General features: G+C 46.0%; 1 protein-coding gene across 5 annotated transcripts in view; it reads left to right on the top strand.

Moving 5' to 3' along the window:
* ADAT1 (adenosine deaminase tRNA specific 1) overlaps window positions 1-18,203 on the top strand; it is a 50,922-nt gene that overhangs the window by 15,237 nt on the left and 17,482 nt on the right. For 3 of the 5 annotated variants that reach the window (XM_059381289.1, XM_059381288.1, XM_059381291.1), the window contains 2 exons: window positions 5,216-5,302; window positions 7,318-16,648. In XM_059381289.1, coding sequence (XP_059237272.1) covers window positions 5,216-5,302; window positions 7,318-7,450 — 220 coding nt within the window. In that variant the 3' untranslated portion in view covers window positions 7,451-16,648. Of the gene's footprint in view, window positions 1-5,215; window positions 5,303-7,317; window positions 16,649-18,203 lie in introns of those variants that run through there. The other 2 variants (XR_009400640.1, XR_009400641.1) reach the window with 2 other exon arrangements.

The raw sequence follows: 18,203 nt of genomic DNA, 5'->3' as shown, positions 1-18,203 counted from the left end.
TTGATGAAGTCCGTTTTATCTGTTTTTTTCCTATGGTGGTTTGTACTTTTAGTGTCGCAGGTAAGAAACCATTGCCTGATTTCCCAAGGGCCTCATGGCTCCAGGCCATTGTTTGCATCTCTCAGGAGACCAGCTGTTAGCCACTGACCAGAGTGTGTTTTACCTTCAAACCTCAACTCAACTACCACTGCCTTCTGGCTCACAATTACCGTCCTCTTCAAATTGCCATAGTGCTGTTCTGCAGCTTGTTCCAGTATGTTGGCGCTCTCTGTTGACTGGGAGCACCTCACATTCCCATGCTCTCTCTGTCTCCAGTATCCACATGACTTTGGACAAGGCCAGTTGCTCTCCAGGCCTCCATGCTGCATCTCTTGTCAGATGAGGATACTGGAGTAGATGATGAGATCTCTGACAGCCTGTAGATGTCTCTCCGTTTAGAAGACAGACTCCGTAAGGGAGGAAGTGGAGGGGACAAGAACAGAAACCTTACGGTTCAAGAGACTGATGTCTAATTCCTGGTTCGCTTCCTCCCCAGGGTGTGACCTTGGGCAAATTACTTTACCTCCCCAGAGCAAGGGGAACTAAAAGTATGTTTAGTTACAAAAAGTATGTTTCACCCACGAATGTGGTGAGAAGTGCTGGCGAAGGTAGTGCAGGCTTACAGCAGACATCTTGTTAAGATTTCCCCTTCCCTTCTTCAGAGAAGCTTCATATTCTGTGTGGAAGAGTCAGTTTCTTCTAAAGACTCCCAGGTTTTCTCATGGCTCACGCCCTCATGCTAGCATCCTGGAACCACCTTCTTTAGAACTGTGGGGAACAGGAACGTGGACTGGGATGTTAGAGACATTTAGTATACTAATACAATATAGGAAGAAAATATTTCATTTAAGTCTTTGTGTTCTTTTACACACAATGCAATAATAACAGACCCTCATTTTCAAGAGGTTTCATTTTACTCTTCCTGTAAGTGGCAGATCCTCTTCCCTTCCCAGAGGGTCCCAGAGAGATCATTACATGCCTCACTGGATTATAAAAGAAAAGGATGAGGAATTAAAAAAAAAAAAAACCAGAAAACCTAAGTGCACCTGAGTTTCTTAAAGATAAGGCTAGATTAAGAATACCAACGTTGGGGCACCTGAGTGGCTCAGTCGGTTAAGCATCTGCCCTCGGCTCAGGTCATGATTTCCGGACCCTGGGATCGAGTTCTGCATCAGGCTCCCTGCTCAGTAGGGAGCCTACTTCTCCCTCTACCTCTGTCCCTCCCCACTGCTCATTCTCTGTCTTAAATAAATAAATAAAATCTTAAAAATTTAAAAAAAAAAAAAAAAGAATACCAATGTAGAGGGTACCTGGGCAGCTCAGTTGGTTAAGCGTCTGCCTTTGGCTCAGGTCATGGTTCCAGGGTCCCGGATCGAGCCCTGTGTTGGGCTCCCTGCTCAGCGGGGGGCTGCTTCTCCCTCTCACTCTCCATCTGTGCCCCCTCCCACATAAATAAAATCTTTTTAAAAAATAATACCAATGTAAATGTGTAATCTTAAAGAAAGTATACTTGCGTGTATAGCTTTTCTGGCTTCTTGATGCACCAACCAGCAATGTTTTTCCTGAGGAAAACCTAATACCAAAAGTGTAATCCTTGCTGCTGAAAGGAACCAGGGCTCCCTAGAGAGTGGCAGCTGCCATGATTGCTATGGAGGGTTGCTGTGCTCCGCAGATGACCCGAGTGGGGATTACTGAGTAGGTCTCGTTGACAGAGGAATAACTAGTGTGGCCACTTGTTCTCCTGTTGAATAGATCTTCAGAAAGGTCTTATTTCTCTTGAGGGAGCTCTGTTTCAGCAGAGGAGAGATTCCCAGCATCTCTCTTCTGTCTTTATAGGTATATGTACCTTAACATTACTCACAAGGCCATTGCCTTAGGTTGGAAACATTGATAAGAGAAAGGGCTATTTGTTCCTCCCGAGGGAAAAATGTTGGAACCATTTACAGACCTGGTCTCCAGAAGCTGTTAAACTCATTCACACTGATGGCTTCTTACGGTGAACCTGGAGGCCTTGACATTGCAGTACAATGTTGGTGGTAAACTGAATCCATTAGGACTCCTTCCAGGGAGGTTTAAGTGATGCGTTTCTTTAACACACCTTGATGGAGAGCTGTCTCCAGCTCCGGATAGGCATGGTTGATTGCTAAGGCTTCTTGTTTTGGTGAATGAAAGTCCTTTGTATGCTTCATTCACGCTCTGTAAAAATAAACCCAGATGTTCTCACATCTCCCAGTGGCCCCTGGGCTGTAGCAGAAATTTCAGGAGCTCACCTATCAGTGTTTCAAAAGGAAGCCGGAGCGTCAGGCGAGACACTAGTTTATTTTTGATGTTTCTTCTTTACCTATTCTGGGTAAGGGTGGGCAGCGCAAATGTTGAGTCTGTAAGACTCTCTAGACTTCTTCAACAGTAAGATGTATGGTCCTGTCCCCTAGAATGATGAAACAGACTCAGAAATACAGAACAAACTGGTGGTTGCCAGAGGGGAGGGGAAGGGTTTGGGATGGGCGAGAATCGAGGAAGGGGATTAAGAAGTACAGACTTCCAGGGGTGCCTCGGGGGCTCGGTTGGTTAAGCCTCTGCCTTCAGCTCAGGTTATGATCCTGGGATCGAGTCCCACATGAGGCTTCCTGCTCCTTGGGGAGCCTGCTTCTCCCTCTACCCCTCCCCCAATTTGTACTCTCTCTTTTTCTCTCTCTCTCTCTCAAATAAATAAATAATATCTTTAAAAAAAAAAAGTACAGACTTCCATTTATAAAATAAATCAGGAGGACGAAGAGTACAGCATCGAGGTACAATCAGTAATCCTGTAATAACTTCATGTGGTAAGAGGCAGAAACTGTGTTTACTGTGATGAGCATTTCATAACATAAATAATTGTCAAATCACTGTGTTATACACCTGAAACCAATATAACACTGTAAGTCAACTATACATCAGTTTTTTAAAAAATCACCATGGGGCACCTGGGTGACTCAGTTTGCTAAGTGACTCTTGATTTTAGCTCAGGTCGTGCCCTCAGCGTCCTGGAATTGAACCCTGTGTTGGGTTGTGTGTACGTGCACGCACCTATGTACTTTCTCCCCCCTCTCTCAAATAAATAAATCTTAAAAAAAAAAAAAAATCACCCTCTTGGAGGTCAGCTACTACAATGCTATTTTAAGTAATTTCTTTTTATTGCATTTTCTGCTCACTGCTGTTGTGATCAGTTTTTTGTTTTTCCCTGTTGCAGCTAATGTTTGTATCCAGCAACCTTGTTAACTTCTTATTCTCCTAATTTATCTGGGAATTCTGTTGCTTTTTTTTTTTCTTTTTCAAAGTAAGCAATCTTTTGCAAATATTTCCTTTCCAACCCTCCATTCCTTTCATTTATTTATTTTTCCTTGATGTACTATCCTGGCTAGAACTGACAGTCTGCCAATCATTGGCAAATAATGACTTTAGTTTTTGTGTTTTTATCCTTACTCCTTTGATTTCTTGTCTGACTGGCCAGAAGCTTCTGGGTAACATGGGATAAAAACAGTGCCCTTGTCTTACTCCTGATTTTAAGGACATGAATTTGCTGCAGGTTTTTATAGACATCCCTTACAGCTGTAAATATTGTCTTCTTCCTAATTCTCGTTTGCTAAATGGTTTTAAATCATTCTGTGGATGTTGAATTCTAACAGATGCTTCACTGCATGTTTCTTCTCACAAAAAATTTTTTAAAGATGTTATTTATTTATTTGAGAGAGAGAGAGAGCATGAGAAGGGGCAGGAGCAGAAGGAGAGGGACAACAGATTGCCCTGAGCACAGCGCAGCAGGGCTCGATCATGACCTGAGCCAAAATCAAGAGCCAGCCCTTAACCAACTGAGCCACCCAGAGCTCCACCCCACCCCCCCCCCCCTTTTTTTTTTTTTTTTAATTTCCCTTATTTATTTATGGGGTGAGGGAGTTTCTCACGATTATATTACATTTCTCCTTTAATCTGTTAACAAAATAAGTTTCATTAGTTTTTTGGCTTTGGGTTTTTTTTTTTAATGTTAGAGGATCCTTATGTTCCCAAGCACCAGCTGCCATTCCAGCTCCATGAGGGGCCGGGGAGAGCAGCGTGTGAGGGCTCAGGGCCCCCTGCTAAGTAGCCTAGGTGACAGCCAGGTAAGGGAACTTCTTGACAGATGGTACACTTCCCTTTTTGACATATCCCGGTTTGGCCACAGCGTCCAAGCTAATGGTACAGTCTGTGAGAACAGCGAAGGCTCTGGTGTGTAAGGATGAGACCGCCCATTGTTGGCCGACATGCTTCCGTACGCTCAGTCAGCTCGGGAGCTGTGTAAGGGAGGGAAAGGAGGCACATACAGGCCAGATCCTGGCAGCGTGGATGGCCAAAAGCAAAAAGGCCCCGGTGGGCCGATGGCCAGGTGGCCTGGCCACACTCACTTTGCCCGATGTTCCAAACTGGGGCCTGCATGAGGCTTTGTGGTGGAAGCCAAGGGTTGGCCTCAGAGGTGCACAGTGCCCAGAGGAGAATCAGGAGACTCTGTGTCCAGAGCTCATCCAAGTGGACTTTATGATCGCAGCTCCCACAGGGAACAGCTCCCTTGGGAAGAGGTAGCCGGCATGACTGTGGCTGTCCTGGAGGGAGTTTAGTAATGCCATCTCCGCCTTTACCTCACATGAGCATGTCATCTTGATGATTTTGCTACTGATGACACTTCTTTTTGTTTTGTTTTATTTATTTGACAGAGAACACAAGTAGGCAGAGAGGCAGGCCCACTGAGCTACCCAGGCGCCCCTGCTGACGACACTTCTTAAGATGAGATTGCTGGGCGCCTGGGTGGCTCAATGGGTTAAAGCCTTTGCCTTCAGCTCAGGTCATGATCTCAGAGTCCTGGGATTGAGCCCCTCGTCGGGCTCTCTGCTCAGCAGGGAGCCAGCTTCCTCCTCTCTGCCTACTTCTGATCTCTGTCTGTCAAATAAATAAATAAATGAAATCTTTAAAAAAAAAAAAAAAAGATGAGATTGCTTTTTCTCCCTCACCCACTCAGGTCTAGATGTCCTTCATGTGAAGAACAGGTGGAAATGGGGCCCTGGTGCATTCAAACATAAGAAAGCTCCATGTGAAGCCCAGCATCTCGGAGGGACTGGTACGCGCTCAACACTTCTAATAAACCTCTTTGTCCTCTGCTTCCAAACAGATCCCGGATCAGCAAAGTGGAACTCTTTAGATCATTCCAGAAACTGCTAAGCAGTATTTCGGAGGACAAGTGGCCAGACTCCCTCAGGTGACGCTGTTGACCCATGTTTTTTCATATTTAGGAAGATTTGTGGGTTAATTCTGCCTTACGAATGTCAGGAAGCCTTGGCGGGAGTCCGTGGGCACTTAATTACCGCTCGTGCGCTCCTCTCTCCCTGGGGCTCTGATCGCCAACGCACATCTGAGGTGTGCAGGATGGTTGGCTTAGTGGTGCCGTTACAGAGGATATTGGGGAGTGGGGCAGGAATCGGGGCTTGGCCCGTTCCAGGCTCTCCTTTCACGCTCCTCCACATGGAGAGCAAGGCTGCCGTGAGGGCTCGGGGAGCAGTAGAGTGTGTTAGGAACGTCACCCTCTTCTCTTCTGTTCACATCAGCCGTTGTGAGCTGCAGCCTTGTGAATGAAATTGCTGCCCAGCAGGAACGTAAAGAGCTCTCAGTCTGCTGCTGGGACAGCTGGGTGGGGCCGTTCAGACACCAGGTACCGGAGGGCGGTGCCCCTCACTTCCAACATCAGACACAAGCCGCTCGGGCTTCTGACCACGGCCTGCAGACTTACTAGAACAACTCATGAATTCAGGAAAGCACTGTACTGAACAGTTCCTTTGTATTGTGAAGGATATAAATCAGAACCAGCTAAAAGAAGGGTCACCCCCCAGCACATCTCTATGTATCACCAGCCAGAAGGGGGACCCAAGTTTCAGTGTCCAGAGTTTTCACTGGTTTCATTGTCAGCCTGACCAAATCGTTGGCCACGTGATGTGACCGAACTCATTCGCCATCTCCCCCTCTGGTCAGATCAGACCGATAGCATGACCCACTGGACTCTGTGGTTAGTCTTTCTGGCATGGCAGCCCCACCCTGATCGGTTAGGGCCCGCCAGGAGTCACCTCGTTTAGTGTAAACTCGGGTAATCACAGGGGTCCACCATGAAAAACAAAGACGTTCCTGCCCCCAGGGAAATTGAGAAGGTTGGGAGGTTCCTTCTCAGCAACGGACAACAAGACCTGCCAAACTCTTTTTATCATACAGTATACAGTGGGGAAACTGAGGCGTTGCTAGAAACTTCTCCCAGCCCCTTGCTGTCACCACTGTGCACACTATAGTCGGTAATGCTGCCCTGCAGTCCATTTGCTTGTTTTTTTGTCTAGAAAAATGAATCAAACTGACCAGGGGGCAGATTCCAGACATTTTATGTGTCAGTGAAAACAACTCTGAACTAAGATCAGGAGAAACTTGATTCCAAAAGATCACTGCAGTAAAAGAGGGGCCGTTAGAGCAGCAGCAGGACTGGTGCCAAAGCGAGGGCTCTGAGGGCGTTTGGTTTGTAAGCCTCCAGGGCGGATGGGAAAGAGCCTTCCTTTGCGGGGAGCCGTGAGCAAGGCTAGAAAGAAGCGGGAAGGGGGCATGGGAGGTGCAGTCAGTGTGAGGGGACAGGTGGACAGGAAATGGGAAATGTCTTTTCTTGAGATCAGTCGATTCACGGTGGGGTTGGGGGGGCTGGGGGGATAGTTTGTTAAGAAGGGCTCACTACACATTCTGCTGCTGGCTCAGGCTGAGGGTGGGTCAGAGTTCAGGGTCTGGGAGAAGGACAGAAGCATAACTAATGTTGGTCACAGAAGCAAGAATTATGTCCAGTTTGGTGTATGGTCCAAACAGTTCAGCTTGTCACTGAGACACATTGGGAGTTTGGAGCGTCTGTCGTAGGTAGGCCTAGGGGGCATCCATGAGTCTTATAGGGAAGGGGACTTCTTTGCAGTAAGCCATTTCCCGGAACACTGTAAGCCAAAAAATAGTTATTTGTCTGATTCCACCAGGCCCAAACAAGACTAGCATTATTGATTATCACCTGTTTCAATCCATGTTGCTTTCTAGTGAGTTTCTTACAATAGAGAGAGTTGCTGTAGGAAAGCGTATCAAAATCCTCCCTTTCCTAGGTCTGTTCCTAGGTCTCTGGTTAGAAATCTGTCCGGCCGCTGGCTCAGTTGGCCGCCCCACTGAGCTGATCATGGAGAACCCGTGTGTTTGCTGGTGTGTGTGCATTAGGCTGCGGAAGCTGGAGACGTACCACGAGTACAAGGAGGCCGCGTCTGCTTACCAGGAAGCTTGGAGTGCGCTCCGAAAGCAGGCCTTCGGATCCTGGATCCGAAACCCACCAGATTATCACCAGTTCAAATAAGAAGGGCAAACTGCAACAAGCATGTTGGTGGCAGAGTTTTCCGGCTCTTCACACTGGACCACTGCTTTCTTTTGTGCTGGACAAGATGGAGCTTTTCTTGTGGCCGAGTCAGGCAAAAAAAGATCTGCCATCTACCAGAGTGACCTATCACTTCAGACAGAACTCTGGAACATGGAACAGTCTATCCTTGATTGAAGTCGCTCTCTCTGCTGAAATGGCATCTAGCTGATGACCTTGGCATCTGTGCTGACTCGTGTGTGATTGCTTCTCTAAAATAATGGAATAAGATCGTGGAACGTGATGCTTTAAAAGGACTCTGTGGTTGCTCTGTTTTGGGTGCTCTTGCTTTGATTTGGCAAGTGTTTATGGGACTGAGATGATGTTAGGATCTGCAAGTTTTAGTGCTTCCTTTGGTGTTGTGGACGGGTTTTCTCTACCCAGCCTTTCTTCCTGGGAGAACTACCCTTTCCTGCTCTACCCACAGCACTTGGTTGAAGCAGACCTTTCTCCCCGGCTGTGAGAGTGGGAGCCAGCCCGACAGTCCTGGAACTGCTGCGAGAGCTTGCAGGAAGAGTCTCTCTCTGCTGTAAAGGCCACAGAGTTGTGGGACCGCCTGTGGCTACTTTTGCCACCACACAGCGATGGGCAGCTTGAGAATGAAGGCAGTCAAGAAGGAAATCTGTTCCCGTGACCTTGTCTGTATGCCACTGCTCACCTTGGACTCCCAAGTATGTGACTTAAATTTGTATTATTTTGGTTCAGCCTGGTTGAGTAGGTTTTCTGTAGCTTGCAGCTGAAAGAGTTCTGTCTAAAAGGCCAAAGGTCTGGGGTGCCTGGGTGACTAGTGGGTTAAGCCTCTGCCTTCGGCTCAGGTCATAATCCCAGGGTGCTGGGATCGAGCCCCGCATCAGACTCTCTGCTAAGCAGGGAGCCTGCTTCCGCCTCTCTCTCTGCCTGCCTCTCTGCCTGCTTGTGATCTCTGTCTGTCAAAAAAATAAAAAAAAAATCTTTTTTTAAAAAATAAAATAAAAAAATAAAAGGCCAAAAGTCTGTATAGCAGATCGGCAGCAGACCTAGCAACCAACATGTAATACTTAACTCTCGGCCTCTCCATACCTTCCATCACTGACGGCAAGGCAAGTTCTCCCTCTTGGGATTATTCAAAATCCTTCTCAAAGTTCTTCAGCCTTTTTTTTTTTTTTAAGATTTTATGTTTTGGGACGCCTGGGTGGCTCAGTTGGTTAAACAGCTGCCTTCAGCTCAGGTCATGATCCCAGCGTCCTGGGATCGAGTCCCGCATGGGGCTTCTTGCCCCGCAGGGAGCCTGCCTCTCCCTCTGACTCTGCCTGCCACTCTGCCTGTGCTCTCTCTCTCTCTGACAAATAAATAAATAAAATCTTTAAAAAAAAAAAAGATTTTATTTTTTAACTTTTTGTATAAATTCATTTTAGTTAACATATCCTGTATTACTGCTTTCAGAGGGAGAATTTAGTGATTTCTCAGTTGCCTAGAACACCCAGCAGTCACTACCTCAGGTGCCTCCTTAACGTCCCTCCCCCAGTTACCACAATCCCCCAACCACCTCCTTTAGATTTTATTTTTAAGTAATCTCTGCACCCAACATGGCGCTCAGACTCACAACCCCAAGATCAAGAGTCATGCGTTCCACTGACTGAGGCAGCCAGGTGCCCGCCATTTTTGTATAGCTTTGAATTTTTTTTTTGAAGATTTTATTTATTTGACAGAGATCACAAGTAGGCAGAGAGGCAGGCAGAGAGAGAGAGGGAGAAGCAGGCTGCCTGCTGAGCAGAGAGCCCGATATGGGTCTCGATCCCAGCACCCTGAGATCATGACCTAGGCTGAAGGCAGAAGTAACCCACTGAGCCACCCAGGCACCCCTGAATGTTTTTTTAATAACAGCTTTATTGGAATATAATTTACATTCCATACAATTTACCCATTTAAATTATATAATTTAGTGGCTTTTAGTTTATCCACAAAGTTGCACAGCCATCACCACAATCAATTTTAGAACATTTTTGTTCTAAATTTGGGGGAAGGGACACTTATCAACCCAGTCGGGTGCCCATTTGCAGCCACTGCCCATTTTCCCTCAACCCCACCCCGACCCCCGCCCTAGGGCCACCGGCAGTCTACTTTCTGTCTCTAAAGATTTGCCTATTCTGAACATTTCATATAAATGGAATCACAGAATACATGGTCTTTTGTGACTGGCTTCTCTCACTGAACATAATGTTTTCAAGATTCGTGATGTGATAGCACGAATCAGCACAGACCCGTACTATATTCCTTTCTGTGGAATAAAAGTTACATTCAGTTGTATGGATGTATCACATCTTATTTATCCAGTCATCAGTTGATGGGCACCAGGGTTGTTGGCACTTTGGGGCTGTTATGAATAGTGCTGCTGTGAACATTCTTGTACTAGTTTGTATGTGAACATATGTTCTTAAACTTTTTTTAATGACAGAAGTAACACATTTTTGTCCTAACAAATTATCCTTGAATTTTTTTCCATAAGAAATCTTTTTTTAAAGTTATTCTTTAAATATTTTATTTATCTGAGAGAGTGAGTGAGCAGGAGAGAGGGGGAGAGAGAACCTGAAGTCAGCTCTGCACTGAGCACAGAGCCCTATGTGGGGCTCGATCCAGTAGCCACGAGATCATGACCTGAGCTGAAACCAAGAGTCAGATGCTTAACTGACTGAGCCACCCAGGTGCCCCAAGAAATCTTTTTAGATAGCAGGCAGAAACATCACCCTGAAGACCAGGCTCTCCCATATGCTGCTTTAATCGGGGAGATTCTTTACCTGACCCCAAATCCCATGTTTATGACAGCAGTTAAAGTAACAACTAGAAGGAGCTCTTATCCACAGAAGATTATGCCTCTCTCTCTCTTACGAGATGGTCTTTAAAGATTTTTATGAGAATATAAGGAGGTGGTGTCTTAAAAAAAAAAAGAGAGAGAGAGAGGTGGTGTCTTTTTATTCCAAAGTTTTATGGTAGATTTGTCAAATCAGTACCAAGAAAACCCCTAAATACAAAAGCCACCCCTACATTTAGACTTTAGGGCAGAAACTGGGGAAGCCCTGAAGGCTTCAGACAAAAGGTAGCTTCATCTTGGGCTCCACCTGTTTTCTCAAGACCTGAAAGGGATGCTCGGACATCCAACTTCCTACCTTTTACTTTAACCTCTTAAAACCCTTGTAATCTCACCTATGCCTTAAAATCACCTCTCTGAAATATTGGGAGGTTCTTAAATTTCATACATTTAATTAGATCATGTATTTTTAACTTGGGTTTCTTAACCCATATTTGATAACTGCTTCTAATTTTTATTTTTATTTTTTATTTAAATTAAATTAACATATAGTACTTTATTATTTTCAGAAGTGGAGTTGAGTGATTCTTCAATCCTTTTTTTTTTAAGATTTTATTTATGGGGCCCCTGGGTGGCTCAGTGGGTTAAAGCCTCTGCCTTTGGCTTGGATCATGGTCCTGGGCTCCTGGGATCAAGCCCTGCATCGGGCTCTCTGCTCAGTGGGGGAGCTTGCTTCCCCTCCTCTCTCTCTGCCTGCCTCTCTGCCTATTTGTGATCGCTGTCTGTCAAATAAAAAAAAAAAAAAAAAAAAGATTGTTTTTACTTAGGAGACAGCAAGAGCAGGATGAGTGACAGAGAGAGAAGCAGGCTCCCCACTGAGTAGGGATCCCAATATGGGGCTTAATCCTGAGTTTCCAGGATCATGATCTGAGCTGAAGGCAGACACCCAACCAACTGAGCCACCTGGGCACCCCTCATCAGTCTTATAAATACCTAGTGCTCATTATATCATACACCCTCCTTAATGCCCATCACCCAGTTACCCCAGCCCCCTACCCCCTCCCCTCCAGCAACCTTCAGTTTGTTTCCTATGATTAATAATGTTTCATGGTTTGTCTCCTTCTCTGATTTCATCTTTTTGTACTTTTCCGTCCTTTCCCCCATGATCCTCTGTTTTGTTTCTGAAATTCTACATATGAGTGAGATCATATGGTAATTGTCTTTCTCTGATTGACTTATTTCACTCAGCATAATACTCTCTAGTTTCATCTACATCATTGCAAATGGTTAAATTTGATTTTTTTGGTGGCCGAGTAGTATTTCATTGTGTATATACACCACATCTTCTTTGTCTGTTCATCTGCCAGTGGACATCTGGGCTCTTCCCATAGTTTGCCTGTTGCGGACACTGCTGCTATAAATACTGGGTTGCAGGTGCCCCTTCAGATCACTACATTTGTATCTTTGGGGTAAATAACCCATAGTGCGATTGCTGGGTCATTGGGTCATAGGACATTCAACTTTTTGAGGAACCTTCATACTGTTTTCCAGAGTGGCTGCAACAGCGTGCGTTCCCACCAACAGTGTAGGAGGGTTCACCTTTCTCCGCATCCTCGCCAACACCTGTCATTTCCTGACTGGTTAATTTTAGCCATTCCAACTGGTGTGAGGTGGTATCTCGTTGAGGTTTTGATTTGTGTTTCCCTGATGCCAAGTGATGTGGAGCACTTTTTCATGTCTCAGTTGGCCATCTGGATGTCTTCTTTGCAGAAATGTCTGTTCATATCCAATGCCCATTTTTTTTCAAGATTTTATTTATTTATTTGGCAGACAGAGATCACAAATAGGCAGAGAGGCAGGCAGAGAGAGAGAGAGGAGGAGGAGGAAGAGGAGGAGGAAGCAGGCTCCCTGTTCAGCGGAGAGCCCGATGCAGGGCTCAATCCCAGGACGCTGAGATCGTGACCTGAGCCAAAGGCAGAGGCTTTAAACCACTGAACCACCCAGGCACCCCCTCTGCCCATTTCTTGATTGGATTATTTGTTCTTTGGGTGTTGAGCTTCATAAGTTCTTTATATATTTTGGGTACTAGCCCTTTATCTGATAAGACATTTGGAAGTATCTTCTCCCATCCTGTTGGTTGTTGTTTGGTTTTGTTGAAGTCTTGATGCAAAAGCTTTTTGTCTTGATGAAGTACCAGTAGTTTCTTTTTGCCTTTAGAGACGTGCCTAGCAAGAAGTTGCTGCGGCTGAGGTCATAGAGGTTGCTGCCTGTGTTCTTCTCTAGGATTTTTATGGATGCTTCTAATTTTTAAATTCCTTTTAAAACATGTTGAGAAAATTTTAAATGGACACAAAAATAGAATAGTGCACCCCCCAACCCCCATGCACTTGCTCACGCGCACGCGCGCGCTCTCTCTCTTTCTCTGTCTCAAATAAATGAATAAAATCTTCAAAAAAGAAAGAAAACTTCTGGGGTGCCTGGGTGGCTCAATGGTTAAGCCTCTGCCTTCGGCTCGGGTCTTGATCTCAGAGTCCTGGGATCAAGCCCCACGTTGGGGGCTCTGCCTGGCGGGGAGCCTGCTTCCCTCTCTCTCTCTGCCTGCCTCTCTGCCTACTTGTAATCTCTCTCTCTCTCTCTCTCTCTCTCTCTCTCTCGGTCAAGTAAATAAATAAATAAAAATCTTTAAAAAAGAAAGAAAACTTCTTAGGCGATTCTGCATACATCTGTTGCACAATGTGAAGAGGAACATCTGGTTGCCCCATGTTCGGTGACCGAGCAGTGGGTTCAGTGGTGTCAGCCTTATCTCTCCCACCGTGAAGTTCCCTATCATCTTTTTACCTAAAGGTTTTTTTTGTTTTTGTTTTTGTTTTTTTAAAGATTTTTATTTATTTATTTGACAGAGAGAGGTTACAAGTAGGCAGAGAGGCAGGCAGAGAGAGAGAGGAGGAAGAAGGCTCCCTGCTGAGCAGAGAGCCCGATGTGGGACTCGATCCCAGGACCCTGAGATCATGACCTGAGCCGAAGGCAGCGGCTTAACCCACTGAGCCACCCAGGCGCCCTCATCTTTTTACCTAAAGGTTTTGGCAGCTGGGTCAGGGATCCCCAAGACCACCCTCAGGTTTGATGAGCCACTGGACAGACTCACAGAACACACCAAGGCTGTCCAAGTTACCATTTATGTCAGTGAAAGGGCACAGATTAAAATCAGCAAAGAGAAAAGGCAGCCCGGCTCAGTCCAGCAGAAAACAGGTGCAAGGTTCCAGTCGTCTTCGCTGTATTAACCATGTGCGTCTGACGCTTTGACTTCTGGGGCCTCGATTACCCTGACGAGACTGCCTCCAGGAGTCTAGCCAACTCCCAGCAAGAGTAAAAGATTCCGGCCACGCACTGCAAAGCTCACAGCCCAGCCACCTGCTGCATGGGGCTCTCATACTGGCCGCCTGCACTCGTCACCCCGGCTCCAGGTACCGGAAAACCAGGGACAGCCCTTGTGCCTCAGGTGCCACTGAAATGAATCACACTAGCCAATCCGCAGTCTGCTTAGCTGCCCCATCCCTCCCTTGGCCCTTATCATAACACCTCGTGCTCACATGTCCTCACTCCCTCTGCCTCCGGACCAACCCTGGTACTTCTCCATCAGATGGAAGGGCGCCTGTGGCCCAGCGCGCCTCTCCTCCTACATTCGCAAACTCTCCCAGTGGACTTGCACACAGGGCACTTAATTCCCCCAGCAGTGACGCGTGACCATACAGCCAAAGTTTTGCTTCAAGTGCCGCTGCCGTGGGGCTTGCGCGGGGCCACACCCCATCACAAAGAATGATATGGCCCAAGATGTCAGTAGTGCTGAAGGTGAGAAACCCTCACCTAGGGATTGTGTTTTAAAGTCACTTGAGGGCCGCCTGGTGGCTCAGTCAGTTAATCATCTGCCTTCAGCTCAGGCCATGATCTTGGGGTCCTGGGATGGAGCTTCTGCTGGGTGGGAGTCTGCTTCTCCCTCTGCCTCTGCCCCTCCCCTGCTTATGCTGTCTGTCTCTCTGTGTCTCAAATAAATAAAACCTTTAGGGGCACCTGGGTGGCTCAGTGGATTAAAGCCTCTGCTTTCAGCTCAGGTCATGATCCCAGGGTCCTGGGATCGAGCCCCGCATCGGGCTCTCTGCTCGGCAGGGAGCCTGCTTCTTCCTCTCTCTCTGCCTGCCTCTCTGCCTAGTTGTGATCTCTCTCTGCCAAATAAATAAATAAAATCTTAAAAACAAAAAAAAATCTTTAAAAATCAAGTCACTTGAAATCGCTCCTCTTCCAAATCTATACACAGTTAACTTTGTTTCATTTTGCTTTTCTATTTTGGGGGAAGGGGGGAATGGCTTTTCAAAAAATTATGTAAAATATTTATATGATTCCAGAGTTAAAACCAGTAAAAAAAAAAAAATCAGGGGTAAAAGCAAGGTACATTCAGATAGGTCGACCGTCCTCTCCCTCCCGTTTGTCCCTTGGTCCAGCACTGACCAGCAGTGTTTATTAGTAATTGGTGGTTTTCTTGCTTTTCGAAATGCTCTGTTACGAGCCTCCATACAGTATTCTGTATTTTTGCCAGGATGTCTTTGGATCCATTTTTAGAAGTAGGATTTGCTGGGTGAATGGGTAAATGAACATACAGTTTTTCTTTATTGAAATCCATCTTCAAGGTTCTGTTTCTAAATACAGTGAGTGCAAAGAAAAAAGAAAAGCAAAATACAGGATAGCGTTAGTAAATTCCATTTCCATAAAAAAGAAGAGTGAGAAATTTATATCTGTGTTTTACTTGTATATGCCAGACTATCTCTGACTCAATACAAGAAGCCACTTAACCACTAAACGTGGGGCCCCATGGAAGGGTAAGGGAATGCCTCCCTACCCAGGAGGGAGAGGGAGACTTCTCACCAAAGACCCCTTGTATTTTGTTATTTTTGAATTTTGAACAATGTTAATAGCATGCCTGTTTTAGAAATTTACAAAATGGAAAAAAAAAAAAGTCTCAAAAACCCCAGGAAATACTCAGAAGTGACATTGTGTAGGGAAGAGAGACTTTCCAAGCTATTTTCGGCACCTCTGCTTGTAATTCCGCAGACTCATCTAACAAACCGTCTTACGGAGTTTGGCTCCAGAGGGGCCTGAACGCCTCCAGCATTGCTGCTTTGTTCTGGGTTCGCAAGTGGATTCTAATGTTACATCTATGTGTGCCTCATTTTTATTCTTTTTCTTTAGAATTTTTAACATGTGGCTTGATTGAAATAATTGTGTGCATATATTCCATGTAGTCATTTCTGCCTGAAAGCACGGGCCTAACTGCCTCATTTTATGGAGTTGCCGGTGCCAAGCATTAGCTCACCGTCTGGGGAAACGAAGCTACTACGGAGAAAATGAGCCGCCCTGGCTGCAGCGCTCGGCTTGGAAGGGAAGCAGGCCCCATCGGACTGGGTCGTGTCTGTGGCTGGTGGAGAGCTGCCTGCACCTGGGCCTCGGCTGCATTTGTTGGCCTGGAAGCAGTGTTCTGAGCAAATCTTCACCCAACTTTTCCAGTTTCTAAAACCCAGTTTCCTTGCAGGCTAGTTAAGTGGCTGGGGACAGCATTAGATTTTCAACCAGCCCTGTCCTCTTGGGATGCTATGTGGAGAGGCCAGATGAGCTGGGAGGAGGAGGCCCCGCACAGCAGGAAGGTGACCAGGACTAGGAAGTGGCTTCTCCATTGAAAGATGGCGGACGTGTGCTCGCTCACAAGGGCTCGGCCAGTTCTCACAGATACAAAGCCAGTATCCTGAAGGTTAGCTGAGGTGGGACACGGAAAGAGTCCAGAAAGCAGATATGTTGAAAGAAACTTGACTTTCCAGAAAGAAGCATTCTTTTTGTACCACATGCTGAAGAATCACGTTGGCCTTCATCTCTCATAAAACGTGAATCCCTTTAAACCTAAATGTGTCTGTACTGCGGTTAAGACGGACTTCCTGGAAGGCTGTCCAGATGGATCCAAAACAAATCTTAAGTAATACTTGTGGTCCAAAAAGGGGAGGAAAATCTGCAGAGACAGACTCCCCGGCTGCAGGCAAGGTTGCATGCGTTCAGTTTTTAGTTCTTAAAACCCCAAAACTAACCAACAGGGATAGGAATCAAAGAATGGTTGTTGCCTGGTGGGGGAAGAAGCAGGATGGACATTGAGTGGAAAAAGGCCTAAGGCGACTTCCTAGGATTATGGAAATTTTGATAGAAGTGTTGATTACATGGGTGTAAACATTTGTCAAAATTTATTAAGCTCTGCCCTGAAGATCTGTGCATTTTATTCTACGCCATTATACCTCAACTTAAACATGTAGAAACAAATAAACCCTAGTCCTATTATTTCGTATCTGTGTGGATGTGGGGGAAGTATTTAATCTGACTTCCGGTCTATCACCTGGTTGTACAAAATGAGGTCCCAGCAATTAGGATGCTTGGTGTTTTTTTCAACTGTGAGGTAGGATTTCTCATAAATTCTTAATTGGGTCAATAATGCAAAGAGAAATTTTCTCCAGGAATCTGAGTCCATTGACACTTTGAGATACATATGGCCTCAGTCATGTTGGTGACAAGAGAGAGATGGAAATAATTCTTGTCTTCGCCTAGTCACTCGGGTTCTGAATTTGGGTGTGGTTTTTTTGCCCCTTATACAAATAAGCCAGCAGGGGGTAGGAACCTGCTTTTAGCACTAAGCGTGTTCAGCACTTCATTTCAATCTCCAAATTCAGCGAAGTGTCTTAATAGGAAAAAGGGAAAGACAGAGATTCACTCCAAGTGGGGACACAGGCTGCCAAATGCTGGGCTCAAGCACATGTTCCCTGAACTTAGGCTGGGCTCCAAGAGGAGAAGAGCTCACAATGGAAACAATGATGGCTGTTTGCTCAGCAGCCAGGAGAATGAAAAGCGCATTGAAACCCAGCAGTGTCTCCACGGGGAGAGGTACGGTGGGCCCCTTCCTGGTGAGACCAACCTGTCAACAGAGCAGGATAACAGAGCCCATTCCCAACAATAAGACCTTTCTGTGCAACCTCAGGAGATCGCGGAGAAGTTCTGCTATGGGCCCCCCAAGCCTTGCTCAACAATAAGTGCACACTCAATCCAATTCACCCTGTCTTGGTTGAATTAGATTCTTCCAATAGAGAAGGCTCTTCTCGAGGTATATTCCCCCATCGCCACCAAGATTTCACCCAGTTCCTTTTTTATTGCGATGATTATGGGCTCTTTTGACCTTCAGTCAGTACTTTTCCAACTGGTATTTCCTTTTCCATATATATATTATATATAATATATATATATATATATTTTTTTTTATCTTAAGTAATCTCTAAGACCAACATGGGGCTTGAACTCAGGACGCAGAGATAAAGAAGCCCAAGCTTCACCGGCTGAGCCAGCCAGGCGCCCCTCAGCTGATATATATATATATTTTTTTTAAATAATTTTTTATTTTTTATAAACATATATTTTTATCCCCCGGGGTACAGGTATGTGAATCACCAGGTTTACACACTTCACAGCATTCACCATAGCACATACCCTCCCCAATGTCCATAACCCCACCCCCCTCCCCCCCCTCAGCTGATATTTTCACGCCATACTTTTTGGTCTTCGTTGATCCATTGCCGTTGTGGACACCCTTCTGTCCTAGCCCGTCCATACTGCCGAGCCGAGAAACCAGGGGGCGGCGGGAGAAACAAGGCTCCGGGCGATAGAGTGGCAGCACAGTCTCCACCAGGCCCGGACGACCGCGCCCCCTCAGCTGTGCTGCCACAGGCGGACCAGACAGGGCCGCCCACCCCTTGGCTCCTTCACGAAAGATGAAGGGCCACATGGGTTAGTATTTTGCTTGCATCCACTTTGGAGGAATTCTGTTCCTAAACAGAA

This window comes from Mustela nigripes, chromosome 17 (genome assembly GCF_022355385.1).
Source record: "Mustela nigripes isolate SB6536 chromosome 17, MUSNIG.SB6536, whole genome shotgun sequence".
In the NCBI taxonomy this organism is placed as follows: Eukaryota; Metazoa; Chordata; class Mammalia; order Carnivora; family Mustelidae; genus Mustela; species Mustela nigripes.
This window is presented reverse-complemented; position numbering and strand designations above follow the sequence as displayed.